This window comes from Trachinotus anak, unplaced genomic scaffold, assembly GCF_046630095.1.
Source record: "Trachinotus anak isolate AG129_WGS33_773 ecotype Australia unplaced genomic scaffold, CSIRO_AGI_Tana_v1 ptg000028l, whole genome shotgun sequence".
In the NCBI taxonomy this organism is placed as follows: domain Eukaryota; kingdom Metazoa; phylum Chordata; class Actinopteri; order Carangiformes; family Carangidae; genus Trachinotus; species Trachinotus anak.
Window position 1 is genome coordinate 7,416,921 of NW_027273879.1, and position 16,398 is coordinate 7,433,318.

Here is a 16,398-nt window from a genome sequence, read left to right on the forward strand (position 1 = left end):
CATGTTTGTATGTTAAGTCCTAATTTGAACATAAACTACTAACAAAAATATTCCTGTTAAATGAAATTGAGTATAAAGTACAATATTTCCCTCTGAAATTTAGTGCAGTTGAAAAACAAAGTAGCATAAAATGAAAATACTCATGTAAAGCTCAAGTACCTGAAAACTGTACTACTGTACAGTACTCAGTATATGTACCATGTTACTTTCCACCACTGGGTATATTTGCAATATGCATAGGTAGACAAAGTGCACAACTCCATAATTCGAGTCAAAGTATAGATACTCTTGGTCAAATAGAAGAATATGTAGAATATATGACAAAGTCTATAGAAATTTTTTGAATGCAGTGATGAAATTTGGTTGTGGTAAACACAGCAAACATTTAAAATCTTTATTTCTAAAACTGAAACATGGACTTAAGACAAGGTCATTGGTGCTCTGGTGAAGAGTCTTTTGCCTCATCTCTATCTGATGCAGCGTATCAAAAATGCAGCACGCCCAACATGACTGACAGTGTAGGAGTCGGCTGTGATTGTTTGTTTCTCCTGTGAAGAACACAGTGTATGGCCTGTTGTATTTCTGACTAAAAGCTTTGCTTCAAAGTAACGATTACTTTATAGAAATGTAGTGGAGTCAAAAGTACAATATTTGTCTTAAGTGTAGTGGAGTATTAGTCAAGTTTCCAAAATCATAATACTAAAGTATAGATACTTGAAAAATATCATATATTGAGAACTCAAGTAAATGTATTTTGTTACTGTCCACCACTTACATCAGCTAACATATCAAATGCCTATTGTCTCCAAAAAGTACAAAATAAGACACGTGTTTTGACAAATTCTGGGATACAAATCAGAATTCAAACTTGAAAATATGTATTTGTAGATTGTGCTCTGTTATGGTATTTCAATAATATAATAATATAATTTCAATAATATGTATTCTTATTCTATCTATTAATTGTTCCTCATAAGGATAACATTACACCCATTTAGTCGATATCTTCCATTGATTTTTGTTTTAAGACACTACGTTAAGGCAAAACTTTCAATTGCAAGGCCATTTTTTTTCCACACAGCTTTAACTAGAAATGACTCCTAATTAATCATCAGTCAGTCATGTCAGTTTTCATTCAGTATTCAACCTGTACTATTCTACATCCCCGTCTGTGTGTGTGTGTGTGTGTGTGTGTGTGGGGGGGGGGGGGGGGGTTTCTTACATCATCCCACTGTGCCAACTCCTCCACTGTGTGCTCAGATGTGCCAACGTGGCCGGAACCTAGGTATCTGAAGCGGCTGTGCAACTGTTACCGTGGCAACCACTCCCCCCACCCACCCATCCCACCTCAGTGCAATTGATTTATGTCCTACTCACTTCCTCTTTTCTCCCCCTTTTTTCTCCTCCATGTTTTAGGTCAAGCTCTTGTTTGAAAAATCATTTACACTCGGGTCCCACTTGTGTAAAACTAACAAGATCATAAGGTTTTCAGAGAAAGCGGTCGGGTCTCCAATGGTTAGGTGTAATATAAATGTGGCTTTCACTGAAACCAAATACTTTTTGTCAGATGAATAACCAGCAGTGTAAGCAGCTCACTGTCTTCATTAACTTAAAGTGAGTTTGGAAAGAAGACACAGAGCTGGCTTAGCCCAGTTAATATGATACTTTTCATGTTGATATGAATTCCTTTGGTTTTCAACAATAAATGCCAGAGATTATCTTGGTGTTAAAGACAAGATCTGGGAAATACTGTCTCAGGATAACCAGGCTAAACCTAATACAAAATGTGGACCCCTGTCCTCAAATTAAAAAAATGGAACTGTTGATGAGAACTAAAATCAAGACAGAGAAGAGCAACCAAAGTAAATAAAGGACTGTTACAAAGTATGAGAGCAAGAGACAAAAGCAAAGAGACTCCTTGTGTGTCTCATTCTGTCATATGACCCCCACAAACTATGGCTGGAATTCGGAAGCAGTAGACTGTACAACATATTAGGTTTGTGAGACAGCAAGGCACCTACCCATGTGAGTCCATTGTGTTGGCAGCCCATATGTCGGTGCCCAGGATGTCAAAGGAGCCATCTCTGTTCCCATTCTAGACAGCACACAAGGAAAAGCAAGGATAGATATTTTCAGCATTACTACAAAACAGTTGTTGTCAAATCATCACATACCTCGCTTACCTGGCTTGTATTTAACATTTATGAACAGGTACACCACTGGAGCTGCTCTTCTTAAAAAGCAGACTCCTCTTTAGTATATTCTCTATGCACCTACAATTTTCTTTCAGTATTTGCATTTCCAGAAAGTCGGAGGACTTGCAAGAGACAAATTTAATACAAAAAAAGATCAGTCAAAAAGAGGCATTAATATCCTGACTTGTAGTCCCTAATATAGGTCAAGCTCTAAAATCATTGGATCCTACACTTCCCATAATGCAACTCATTATCATTAGACATTCCTTGCCTGAGAAAGTTCTGGTCTTTCATACTTCACAAGCCCAGGTTGTACCAAAGGTTGTCTCTCAAAAACTGATCTTCCTGTGCTAAATTGGTGGAGTGCCCCTTCAACACTGAACGATGACTAAGAGCTGATTTGTGGTGACATATTTACTGGAAGTGCTCATGATCCCTCAAAGGCTCATGAAGACAGACACTGAAAACAATGTGGGGATGTTGTAGCAGTAAGAGACACATGAAACAGAAGACACACACACACACACACACACACACAGACAGGTATATCTGTACCTTGGCAGGGACTTTGAACTGGTTGTTTCTGCCTCTGCTGCCAGAGCGCGAGCCAGAACCTGGTCTGGACCCCGAACTGGGCCTGGAACCTGTACTGCCATTACTGCTGTGTTCCCACTCGTCCTGCAGGGTTGAGAGAAGACAACAAAAAAAAAAGGTCTGAAAATTCTGCTTCATTCAAAATTCAGTGTGTTTAATTTTCTGTCACAGTAAGTAAGTCAACAAAATAAAATGTTTAGCTAATAATGGTATATTTATCTTCAACCTGAATGTTATGTTACAGTCTCTCTGTTGGAGCTGGTAGATCTGCCTTTGTGTTAGTGGTGGCTAGTGCGCCATTTCTCCTGCTTCTGCATTTGTCTTGTGTGCATACAAGGAGAATGACAACAGTCTGTATTGTATTCTATTGCTTGAAGCGAGACTCTAAATTCAACACACTTGTAAGTGCAACAATTCAGCACACAGTTTGTTACAAATCTGTTGGAACACCGTGGTTGTTGTTCTGAGATAATAGTTCCTATTTTGTCACCACATTTGTTTCTGTTATTGCTGCTGAACTGTTCCTTGTAGTTGTTTCTGAGTTTCACTATGTTCTGCACGAAAAGAGATGTCACAAGGGTTCAAACAAAACTCTAGTTTCTTTGCCAAGTCTATTATATCATTTTACTTCCAGAGGCTAAATGTCAAAACAAATTGAAAATGGGAGGTGCACGATCTCTGGGACTTTGGACTTTCATATAGTGATATAAATACTGACATTTCAATTCTAGTCTCTCCTGTAACCTCCCTCATATGATGCTCTGGAGCACCCTGTTCTCTATGAACCTCTCACCCGTGCTGCTTCTCCCTCACTACTCACTTCCTAGTGAGTCATACCAATGAATCTCTGAGGAGCAATAACACTCTAAATCTCTCTCTCTCACACACACACACACACAGCAGACTAAATGACTGATAATTCATTTAGGATTATTCAGTTACTGGCTCAAGCCTCACAGTATCTCATGGTAGTCATTAAAAGCATCTCGAGCAACCACAGGGAAGTTGACGAGCTGTGAATCACTTAAAGCTGGTGTTACAGTCTCTTCTAATCATATACTTGAACCGATGATGGAGAGGGAAAGACTAAAATGAACACACAGATCTGGGAATGGAGCAAACCTACGTTTTAATCTAGACGAGCACAGACGAAGACGGTGCAACATGGAGGTGGCAGTGGAATCAAGGCTTAACAAACGCCTGCGGCTGTTAATGCAGTAAACTGGCTCTACTCTCACATTTTCTTCTATTAATTCTATGACTTCTCATTTTGTTTTCCAGTGGAACATTATATCCTCATTTAGCCACCACTGTAGCTTGTTAGCATGGAGCAACCGGCAGTTTAATTACTTTAAGTGTTTCGTGTGCTGTCAGATTTTTAAAACAGAGCCATTTAACATCTTCAGAAAGTAAAGGACGGCATGAGGAGAAATGGAGGATGCAACAGGGGAGACTGCAACGTAAAACACGGACAAAAAAAATTCAAGGTCAAAGGTGAGGTCAAAGGTAAAGGTAAGGTGAAATCCAATGCTGTTAAATAAGCAGAACCCTGGGAGACACATAGGCACACCTACCGGCTTGGATGAGCCTCTCCCCCGCGAAGACGTCCAGCTGCCGTCTCTCTTGTCGATGCAGTCATCTGTCCACTGGAGGAGAAAAATGGGAGCAGAAGATGCTATCATTTCTGAAAGGATGTGGAGGGTTGTTTATGTGTAAATAAAGACCACAAACTAACACAAACATAAAGTAAAAGGAACTCAAATGCAGGACAGAAAACAGGAAAAAAGTCACTCAAAATGGTATCTTTGTCTTTGATCTTATCTTAGGCTATTTTGCGTGTACAGATGCGCAGAGGAAAAACTACGTCACAGCAGCATGAGTGTGTGTTGACTTTCTCCTGCAGAAAACAGGACAGCTGCATATCCAGGGGCAGTGTAGGTGGATGCATCCGTCTTTGTCCAGGTTTATATAAACATTATAACACTAAGGGCAGCTGTTTTGATGCAGGCTGTACTCCTCCAGTGTGTTATAGAGGATGAAAAACAGAGACACCACTGGAGCCTCTACTAAAACATAAACACTGCTGCTAGCAGATATGGGGCTAATGAAAGCATGTCATCTATTTAAGCAATAAGCCTCTGACCTGTGGCACCTTGCCACCATTGTCCAGATCCAAGTCTCCATCTGCCTTGTCTCCCAGCAGCCCCTGCACCTGGTACTCCAGCACATAGCTGTCGATGAAGCGCTCCAGCTCCTCTATCTCCTGCGAGCGCGTGCTCCCAGCCTCAGACGATGCGGACGCCACTGAGGAGTTCTCCATGGCAACTGGTGCTGTGAGCGGCGGATGGGGGAGGAGGAGGGGGAGGGAAGGAGGAAAGTGACCTGTGCAGAGAGGAAAAGAAGGACGCAGAGGGAGGATTAGGCAAAAACATTCATCATGACTTGGAAGTTCCGTATCAGAGCCCTCACTTCCTCTGACTACAAGGCTGATCTATGTTTACAATAAGACCTCTCGCATCAAGACAACAATAATGTGATTGACAGACAGGTATAATGTGAGTCCCAGTGCTGTGGATAGATTAGTTACTATTTTGATCAAATAAATATTTCAATCATTTTTCATGCAAAAATGCCAAACATTCTCCCACTACAGTTTCTCAAATGTGATGATTTGAAGCTTTTGTTGGGTATATATGATCATAAACTGAATATCTTTGGTTTTTGGAGTGTCTGCTAAATGAAACAATGTGAATATATCTCCTTGGGTTGTGGGATACCATAATTTCACTACTCTGACATTTTTTAAGGATAAAATGGTGAATCAATCGAGAAAATAATTAGCAGATGAATCCATCATGAAAATAATAATTTGTTGTAGCCCTAAGTACCGGCGGTGACAGTTGTTTCTCTCACCTTGGATTCTCTCAACTTCCCAACATTCAAAGAAGGCGCATAACCTCGCTACTGTCAGTAAACATCCATATCTGCACGGTGTGCTTCCAAAGTATCCAGCACCACGCCTGTCCTGGTGTGCAGCTACAGCAGGCCCAGATTACATTAGATCCATCTTTTGAAAAACCTCTGACTCATCTCTGCTAATTTGTGTGGCCAAACGTTAGCTCCATGTCAGTTTCTCCGTTTGTTTTTCCACCTCTTCCCTGCGCCCACTCTCTCTGCGCTGTAGGTGTTGTGTGTGATCACCTGACCTCTGGCCAACAGGGAAGCAACTTCCTGCCTGCCTGTCTATTGCTACTAAGCTCCTTTACATCATGGCTTGATCACCAGCCATGCAAAGAGGATTTATGGCCCTGGAGCACGCAGAATGGTATCTGCTGAGCCCTGGGGACTCACTGGGGAGCCCTGTTCATTTGCAGCCAACAAGTAAGCTACACAAGGTCTAAAGCCTTTGTTTTGGTTTTGGCTACAGGGCTATCTAGTGATACTGTAATGTTGAGTGCCATACCCCGAATCTTCTCTAACAAAGTGAAGAAAGAAATTAGATCAAGCTATAACAATATCATTCTCCTTTTTGAGTACCAGTCATACAAACAACATGTTGAGGGCTACTACACTGTACTAGTAATACCAAGAGGGAAGCTCAGACCTCTGGGTCAGCGACAAGACAGCCCCCCCACCGAGCAAGACTGGAACCTGCACTAGCCTCTTGCTCAAGGACGTTTTTGCATTTTAGTGTCTCCCTACTCATGACTTCCCTGCTGCTTTCCTCTATGTACATTAAGAACTAATGCTTTAATCCCTTCATACTATGCAGCATGGTCAATATGACCTAATCTGACCTAGTGTCAATACTGTAATCCACCCAGACAATGATGCTGGAGCTTTGATTAGCCTGGTGATTTGCAACCCTTAGGAAATAATAAACAGCAGGTGTACAGTAATATAGTAATACAATAATACATACATATGCATGCATATTTATATATCTATGAGCACATGTGCAAGCACACCCATACATACTGTATGTACATGTGCACCAACTTTATCTTTGTATGCCTTTTTTCCATTTTTTATTTCCTAGTGTTGTTAGACTCAAAAATGGTTGGAAAATTGCATTCAACAAATTACACTCAAACTACTGGTTCCATTTTTGTTTCCTTTTCCTGCCATAAAACATGACACTTTATGTTGCAAACCCAAAGTCTGTTAGCTCAGCTCAAATAAGTCAGATGTCACTCAGTTGATCAGGTCATACCACTCTCCAGGCCCTTAGCCAGCTCGGTCTCTACCAGCGCAAACAGTTTACACTTTGCAGTCAAATATTCCCAAACATTAACATGTGGAACCGCACAATGCAACGCTCTTCAACCCAACAGCCCTGCATTATATCTTTCTTTTTTTTTTCTTAACAGATCTTAACTGAACTTATAGTATCCAATATTTGTGGTAATTATGTCAGTAAGGTTTATTTATTTTTTAAAATAAAAACGTATATGTTTTTTCATCTCAGATTATTTATTTCAAATGTTCAGAAGTGAATAGAGCTGATTTTCATTCATCCCAACACAGTCTAAATGAATGGAGAAGAATACAGTAGCACAATAGTAGTCTGGATGTTTGCAATAATGGGTCAACTGATGCATATTGGTAGTGAAAAGTGTCCAGTCTGATGTCCTACTGTTGTCCTTGACAACAGTATAGAATTATTGCCTGTAGGGAAGCTGCCAATACCTATTGATCCGTCCATTAATACAGCTCTCACGTAGTTCTCTGCCTTTTTGCCTCAGTATCTATCAATTTTTTTTATAACTCCCTCTGTGTGATACTTTCAAAGTATTTCACATGCTTGCTGCAGGAGTAACATATCAATAGGCTTGTGCATGCATTATAGTCACCCAAAATCAAGCCGAGTTATCCAAAGTAAATACTGGTTATGCATTATCATAGAACTGGCCTGTTGTATGTGAAATGGGACTCAAAGTCCTCTCTACCCTGCTGTGTTTCATAACACACCACACCGAACCTGCAGCAGTTCAGACTGTGAAGTTCTGGTGTGTGCTGTCCAGTGCCTACATTTACTTTGCTTTCATAGAGAGTTTATCCTTCAGCTTAGTAATAATAACATCAATGTTCTTCTGGTGGAAGAGAAAAACGTTCGCCTAGGGTGACACACATTTGCTCATGTGAGAATCAACAAGCCAAACTACCTTCCCTGCAGGGTTCAGGAGAGAAGAGGAGGTTGGGAGGAGACTAAAGCGAGGGATTCATCTGACCCAGACAAAGAAAAGGCTACTGTCTTAAGCATCCATGAGAAAAGCAAACACAAATATAGACAGCAGTCTGGTAGGCTGGTAGCCCCTGAGAGCTTCGGCTAAACAGAGAAACTGATTCTGCAAGGTCAGGAGCACAAATAGCATTACAAGCAGCATCGCGCACTTACAAAGCATCTCTCATCTTGGCTGTGCATACACCCCAAGATGATGCAATGATTTAGGCTCTCATGTTACAAGATACTGGTGCAAATGATGAGGGAAAGCATTTGTAAAAACTGTTTGCATTTTAACTTAGTATTAATGACCTCTCAGCTTGTCCCTCCATACTGAGAATGAGTTATGGCAACAAGGGAGAGGAATGACAAGGAAGAGGAATGATTATGAGCCTGACAATGTTATAGAAATCAGCAGCATACTTTTTTAATCAATTAATTGTATGGCCCATTAAATGTCAGCTAGTAGAAAAAAATACCCAGCACAAAAGCTCAAGATGACACATGGAAATTACTTGTCTAGTCCAACCATCAGTCCAAAACCCAAAGACATTTAGTTTAACATCAGAGAAGACCAACAGAAGTTTCTGTCGATCCACTATTCGATTGACATCTGGCTGCAGTTTTAGAGCAAGAAAAAAGCAAAGTTGTGAACTAACTGTGGGGTGAAGAAAGAAAGAAAGAAAGACAGTCAGTCAGACAGACAAAAGTTCATGTCTGATGAAGCACTTTGCTGTAGTGGTCATTGCACTGTGAACATCTCCACGTGTATTGTCTGTTGGTGCGAGACCCCCCCCCCCATCTTTCATACCCTGACTTCTCCCCTATTCCTTCCTGTCTCCACCCTTTCGCACTCCCTCAAGTTTACCAGCTGTTCCAACAAAGAGCTGCCTGCTACTCTGTCCTGGCCACACCCTCAGCTTCACTGTTGTGCTGTAGCAGTGAGGGGCTCATGGGCATATACTTCTAACCTTATTCAGTTACCTACTTCAAGCAAAATCATCTGGCCGTCTCCAAACAAACATTCTTATCCTGATAATCAGACTGAATCATTTTGTTTCACTTTATTGATTCATGCAGTTTGAATGAGAGTGATGCAGAGGTCAGACTGGCTGGACACATTAGCACTAACACAGAGTTGGTTCCTGCGTCGTTTCAATCATGCGCCAACGATGAACGGTGAGGTGATGGAATACCTGACACAGCCAGTGACACTGCGGGCCAGCAGAGATGGAGCAAGACTGTAAAGTGCAAAGCAGAGTGTACCACACTATGACCAAACTGAAGACTGTGTCCGAAGCCCAGCACCAACCAGACAGATACTAAACTGGCCAGACAGACACAGCATGGCACTGGACAGCACACTGATTCTTTGTTCCCAAAGCAGTGACGAATGCCAATCTACACTTCCTATGCTTTATGATCAGATACAATCCTGAAAAGCAGGGAGTAGATTTATTATTTGTAAAAAAGAAACAATTGCAATGATGAAATCTTGTGCAATATCCCTCTCTATCTAAAACCTTTGGAGAAACAAAACCAAGAACATAGCAGAGGTAGTTCAGAAGGCCTGATAATGTGGTGAATTCACATATTCCCAGGACCACTGAATACTTTTGTGTTAGAGAAATTTATAGCAATGTCCATTACTTTTCTTGTACTTACTAATTAATGGCTTTTCCCTTCATTAAGCAAATGCTTCCCCCTCTTCTACAGTTACTCTGCGGATTTTAATTTGCTAAAGACAGCTCAACTCTATTGGGAGGCTGGGGTCACCTTCATTTGTCAAAATGTACTGATTTGAACAAGATCAGAATTTTATAATGAATGTAAAATGTGCATCTGAAATGAAATCAATCAACTGTTCTCAAAATCTATACCTAATAAAAGTCATTTCTGTATGAAAGTGTAACATAAAGCACAACAACTATATAAACCCTAATCACCTGGGGTCATAAGACACACAACCACTACAGTAGACACCGTCTCCTAGCAAATCAGACTGGCTGTATCATGATATAGTACAGCAACACAACATATGTCATACACAAAGTAAAACGTGCCCTGAGCCGTCAGTGATTTGCAGTCTTTGATATGGTTGCACAACAACCAAAGAGTAAGAACCATAATCCCTACAACCCAAACAGAGATGAACATGAGACCCAGTCTCTTCAGTGGGAGTCCAAGTAAATGTTCTTACCCCATGCAGCGAGAGCTGCTAATACGCCTAATCTGGTCTACTACTGACTAGCTGTCTCAACAAAGTCACACTTGGGTTTAAATATAATTTGGAGTAGTCTATTTTTGAGAGCAGGAGTGCAGAATGGTGTCTTACAGTCTAATAAAAATGAATCATTTGACATATTTACTACTATGTGTGTATGTGTATGAATTCAAATGGAGCAAGCACACATCTTGATCTTTTCATTTGAGCGTGATAATTTGCAAATAGCAAAATGTCAGAAAAAACTGTTGTGACTTTGTTTATATAATCTCATGTGTGCATATGGATGCATGAAAGTCAGCTGTGTGAAAAACTGAGTCGCGCTGCAGGAAAATTATCCATCAAAGTTGTTTTCGAATTTCAGCTGGTTTCAGCTACAGATGCACAACTCAATTGCCATAAATGGTTTTCTATGATGTTTACTCCTCTACCACAACACAAACCCTTTTAGCACAGCCTCTAGTGCTCTACACTGCATTTCACTGCACATACTGTATGAACATGTAATTGAATCTTGTTATATATGGTATGCTTTAGTGTTTTGTGGAAAGTATACTGCCAGTATGAGATCTGGACAAAACTTGTGCAGCCTCTGTTCTTCCGTAGATCAAAATACTCGCAGTTTTCAGGACCACTTCAGCAACACTCCATTTTGTGGCATGCTTACAAAATGTGACTGAAATAGTTGCAGTTTTCAACTCAAAGTGGCTCCATTCACATCAACCCTCCCCCTTTGTGCTTCACTCTCTTGTAATGCTCTGGAAAATTTACCTGCCTCTGTGTTACATCTCAGGACGTGCAGAATGCAGAAGCATGTAGAATCACCTGCAAGATGTCACTGAAATAGAGGCAAGACACACACAACCTCCTCAGCTGAGAGAGCAACAGGTGCCATCATCTAGAAAACCCTAACCCTGACACATGCACAGAAAGTATTAACAGGTAGAAGACCAATACTTTTAAATTCAGGAAGATGCATTTGCAGAGCTAAAATTACAAACTTCAAAAGGAGTGTGTTGTAAGTCCCGCCTCCCATTCATTGTAGGAAGCTGTTGTGAGTAAATGTGTTTACTCATACAGTGTGAGAGCTGAATGACCTGGATCTAGATGAGCAGACCAGTAGAGGACAGCCCGCACATGCCACACAAGGGGGTCCAAGAATGTGTGTGTGTGTGTGTGCATACACCTAAAACAATAGTCCCATTGTCCCCCTTTGCCCCTGTGGTGACCTAATGGGAGAGGATTGGCCATGTGCAGTACTGTGGAACTACTAGGACTGTAGCCCAACAATGCCATTCTGTCCAGATCCACACACAAACACAGAGTCCTGGCAAACAACTGAGGGTGTGCAATATAGCTCATGGCCTTCACAACCTGCATGGAGTGTAGGTAGAAGTCCTGAGGCCTTAAAGCTGAATGGCAACAAAAGTGAAAAGAGAGACAACAAAGGTTAGTCTGCAACAGAGCAGTGGGTATTATCGGTTTGGGTTGAACACGTGGGATGATGACGAAACAAGTAACAAAAGGTCAACCACAGAAAGACAAGAGCTGCTTGTTTCCAAAAAAATACAGGGTTTAGAATATACTAGAGGACTTCTCTGCATTCCTGCACTAAGCTAAAGGTCTTACGTTCTCAGCTTTAAACCACCACCTGATATCCCAGTTCTCACAAAGCCACTGTATGTTTCCCTCAGTCATGGCCCATGTGATCTCCCTCTCTTTCCCTTTTCTCCTTTCCCACTCACTCATCCATACACTACAGGCAACGTAATGAGCAGCAGTTCCCACTGAAATGAGGCTAGATCTCTGCTTCGCAGCCTGACTCAGGGTGTTCCAGTTTTCTGCAGGCTACTCCCACTCTATCCATAACATGCAGCTGTGTTCGCTCCTCCTCCACATTCTTCAAAACACTGCATGCATATAAATGGGTATGCATCACACAACCCTAAATACGACCACGTTTCTCTTAACATGAGGCACAGAGGTACATGCTGAACCCTAGTATCACTATTCGTTGATGGGCGATTTTTCATTTCCTTTCACTCTTTGACCTCTAAGGGTAAAGTTCACTGACTCAGTCATTTGTCAAATCAATGCAGCATATGTGCTGGGAGTGGGGGATCACAGGGATGATGACACTGCACTGACTCTGCTTGGACGGTCTAAATAAAGCTGTCTTTCAGGCCAAGTCTAAAAATCAGCAGAAACTCACTTTTCTAGTACTGTGATAAGGCTTTCTATTTCATTGCTCGACAATAAACTTTCAGGAATAAAATGGACCGTTGCTGAGATGTAGTCAGGTAAGGCTAGATGATGAGGAGCTCCTATTGATCAGTCCCAAGCCATTTCACAGACTAAGATCAAAGATTAGAAAGATCAGTTGCAATGCTACTGTAATTGCCTGTGCCACCTCTGCCATGGGGTGATTAAGCAGTTCAGCCATTAAGCACACACAAATGGATAAAACCAATGATTAATTTGTATGTGGATAAGCCCTGTATAATGTGCAGATGTGAGAGCAATCTTTTCACATGACTTGTTATCACAAAGTCTGGATAAAACTCAACATTTCTAATGAGGACACACAAAACAACTTAATGTGTAAACCTAGTATTTCTTGACTGAAACAATGCCTAATGGCAATTTCATAACATGTGACAATTATGCAGCATTAGCAGGACCAATTACTAACAGATACAGCACACATAACGTGCCAGATCTTCGCCTATTCTGTGTTGATTACTGTGAGTTGGTTGATGGTACAGCCTCACAGGTATTCTCACACGTATTATCCAGATTTCTAGATTAGTTGGCTGATGGCTATTGACCTCTGTCACCAGATGGAAATGAGTTTAGTGGTTTCTTACATACTCATTTCTGTAAAAACATATTCCATTTTCCATATTACAAAATAACTTTAGCCAAGTATGTCAGACCCGTGTGAGATCAAAGCAGGGCTATGATTAAATCCTATCTACTGGTCTATTTTATAAGCCATGTATTTTTAATCAATCTACACTTGTCATCTTCACAAAGGGCACAAAAGTGAACAAATTACTTGATCAGGCTGGGTAGATTTTAGATACCAGGCACTCAGACAAGTTAAATGTCTCCAGTGTCTACAATGAATACTTGGCACAGGACGAGACACTGGCTGAACCTGACCTACCACTTGACAGGCTAATAAATCTGCATGCTTGAGGCACCACCGTAATGCCGACAACTTGGTCAAGGATCACACACACAAAGTGAAGACATCATTTATTTAAAGAAACAGATATTTCTCTCGGCAGGATTTGGTAAATCTGATCACTCATGCATTAACCTGTTCTCTGTTGAAAAAGCTGTCTGTTCAACAGAAACCTGGTCTTGCTTTTCAGCATCAAAGTGTGTCAAATCCCATCTCAGTCAAGTCAGGAGGGTCTGTTGTGTGACTTGTGGTTGCATGCAAACATTCCTTCACATCTATAAAGTCACTCTGATCCAATCAGTCTCTTAACAGCAGGAATCTAAGGAATGTTATGAGCAAACTGGACTCAAGCATAAGGGCTCCTATAGGACAGACCACCACAGGCTTGGAGACTTTGTTAACTTTAAATGTATGAGTGATGATATATATAATTATACTGATTTTTAAGTCGTAATGACTCGTTCATTCCAGCACACGTTCCACATGGTTTGTCCCATCCTATGCTAGTTCAGTAATAATTATGCAAACTCACTACCAAAGCAACTGCTTGTAGCTGCTTTATCTGCTTCAGTTGAGATGACAGGTCTCACTTTAGGTATTTTGAAGGTATATCAGTGATTTCCCTCTGTCCTGACTGGCAGCAGCCGTGATCCGGTCTTTGTTGTGAGGGTCAACAGCTGATACAGGCTGCTGATCTGCAGCAATCTCAGCTCTTTTTAGAGGGCAAGCTAACATCTAACGTTTTGAATTTGCTATTCCAGATATTCCTGTCCTGCAACTGCAACGCAACGTAACTGAAACCAAACCAATTTCGAAGCTGATAAAAAACGAATCAATCATAAGCTCAGCAACAGTTTTTTTTTTTTTTTTATATACATATATATATATATATATATATATATAATTTTGCACTCCGATAACCACGCCCATGCCGTCTGGGATGCTAGTGCTGTATGTATGCGTTAGCCAGGTGGTGTATCCCGGCAGGGCGGTTGTGGTAACCTTACCAAATGACTGCACCACAGTGTCCCTGTCACAGTAACGAAGCCACATCTGTAGGCGCCTCCACGCCCTGATGTGTCTGCCTTGCCCGCGTATCGCCGGTAACAATGGTGACGCAAGCTTTGCGGCTAACCAACCGGCTAACGTTAGCTAGCCCTTAAGTACAACAGTAAACAACAACAGGCCTCATATTACGACTTCAAAACCGCCGTCCGTCAGCTGTGCTACATTAACAGCTCTTCCAATTGAGGTCAAAGCAAAAAAAATAATAAAAAAAATAAATAAAATAAAACAGGTCAGTCACAGCGACCACAAATCCAGCGCATCTAATAAAACTGCTATATGTTACTACGGCCATAGCACTTAAACCGACACACACCTTCCTTCCCCCCGGCTCAAAATGAGATAAATCCTTACCCCGACGTGAGATTCTGACTCCTGGCGAACCCGGGATCACCCCCTGAGATCAAATCCGCCGTGTCATGGGTGTGTTTCTCAAAAAAGAGAAGTGGGAAAGAGGATTAGGTATCTGGTGGTAACTCCGACGTCCCAGACTGAGGAAAGAGGGAATGCAGGAATGTGACGTCCAGTCCGGTTTGCTGGCAGCGTTGACACTTGCACCCAGGAGTGGAGCATTGTGGGAAACGTAGTTCAGTATTTGAAATAACTCGTTTGAATTGTTTTGTTATTCCACCAGATAATAAACTAAAATAAACAGCAGGGAGCAGTTTATCCACCCTTTGAATTTTGAAAAAAAAAAAAAAAAGATATAGACAGCTACTTTGGCCTCCCATGCATCTTTGTGATATATAGGCTATTTATTATGGAAAGTAACATTCAGTAGTATATCAATTAAAATACTATCCATGAGTAGAATTTTAAGTAATTGTTCTTTACCTGAGTAATTCTATATTCTGCCACTTTATACTACCACTACACTTCAGAGGCAAATATTGTTGTTTTTACTCCATTACATTTATTTAGTTACTGTGCAGATTTACATTTTTGATACAAAATATGATCAATAAACAAAGTATAATGTATCATGATAGATTAGATTACCTAGCAGTGTATAAAGTAGCCCCACCTGTACAAACCGCAAGTGATTGATAAGTTAATGCATCATTCAAGATGATCTAAAATATATACTATTCTGCAAAGGGCCATTCTACATAATTAGTATATTTTCACACTAGTATTTTTGTACATTTAGATGAAGTGCTCTAAAAATGTAACAGATTTAATGGTGCAAATAATCCAATTTTGTTCTCTTTGCTTTTTTGTCCTTGCAGCTGAGGCCACTGGTATAGTAGCTATTGCTGACATATTTCGATCACTAACTTATGGTTATACTTTAACAGTTGTATTTGTCATATCTTTGTATAGCTGATGACAGTTTGAATCCAGATCAGCAAGTAGAATGTGTTGAAATAATTTGCTTCCTTCTCTTCATAAATCATAGGCCCACCTTGAAAACCAAAAAAAAAAAAAAACAAATGGCTGCAGATCACTCTTAAAACCGCCTGATAAAATCTTTACAATGTAATTCTGACCCCTTGTGGAAAATAAGAAAGGTGCAGTTAGAGGAATCTTCTCCCTTGTGTGTGTGTGTGTGTGTGTGTGTGTGACTCTGTAGATGTAGCTGTGTGGATTTGTACGTATTATGATTATGCTACCACAAGGATTTATCAGGGTCCTTAGTCAATATGGCAGACAGCTGGATGATAGCGCTCAAACAGACTGACTGATAGACAGGCCTGCATATGACCATGAGACAGAGCTGCTGATAGTCTTTTTGGCACACAAAACAGATAGAATAACACACAAAACAGATAGGCAGATGATATCAACTCTGGTTTTAAAGATGGGGTTGATAAGTCAGGGGTGGAAAGTCCCCTCCCCTGCTCCAGATGGGAACGGAATATATTTGCCACCGCAGTCAGAGGCAAATTAACCACCACGGCATAAG

At 40.9% G+C, this 16,398-nt stretch overlaps 1 protein-coding gene across 5 annotated transcripts in view; it reads right to left on the reverse strand.

Annotated features, from left to right (window-relative positions):
- Positions 1–15,016, reverse strand: part of ctif (CBP80/20-dependent translation initiation factor) — a 52,569-nt gene extending 37,553 nt beyond the window's left edge. For 2 of the 5 annotated variants that reach the window (XM_071465466.1, XM_071465468.1), the window contains exons 1-5: positions 14,847–15,015; positions 4,933–5,171; positions 4,364–4,435; positions 2,751–2,873; positions 2,022–2,095 (exon numbers count right to left, since the gene is read on the reverse strand). In XM_071465466.1, coding sequence (XP_071321567.1) covers positions 2,022–2,095; positions 2,751–2,873; positions 4,364–4,435; positions 4,933–5,109 — 446 coding nt within the window. In that variant the 5' untranslated portion in view covers positions 5,110–5,171; positions 14,847–15,015. Of the gene's footprint in view, positions 1–2,021; positions 2,096–2,750; positions 2,874–4,363; positions 4,436–4,932; positions 5,172–14,846 lie in introns of all 5 variants that reach the window. The other 3 variants (XM_071465469.1, XM_071465467.1, XM_071465465.1) reach the window with 2 other exon arrangements.
- Between the last annotated feature and the right edge of the window lie 1,382 nt (positions 15,017–16,398).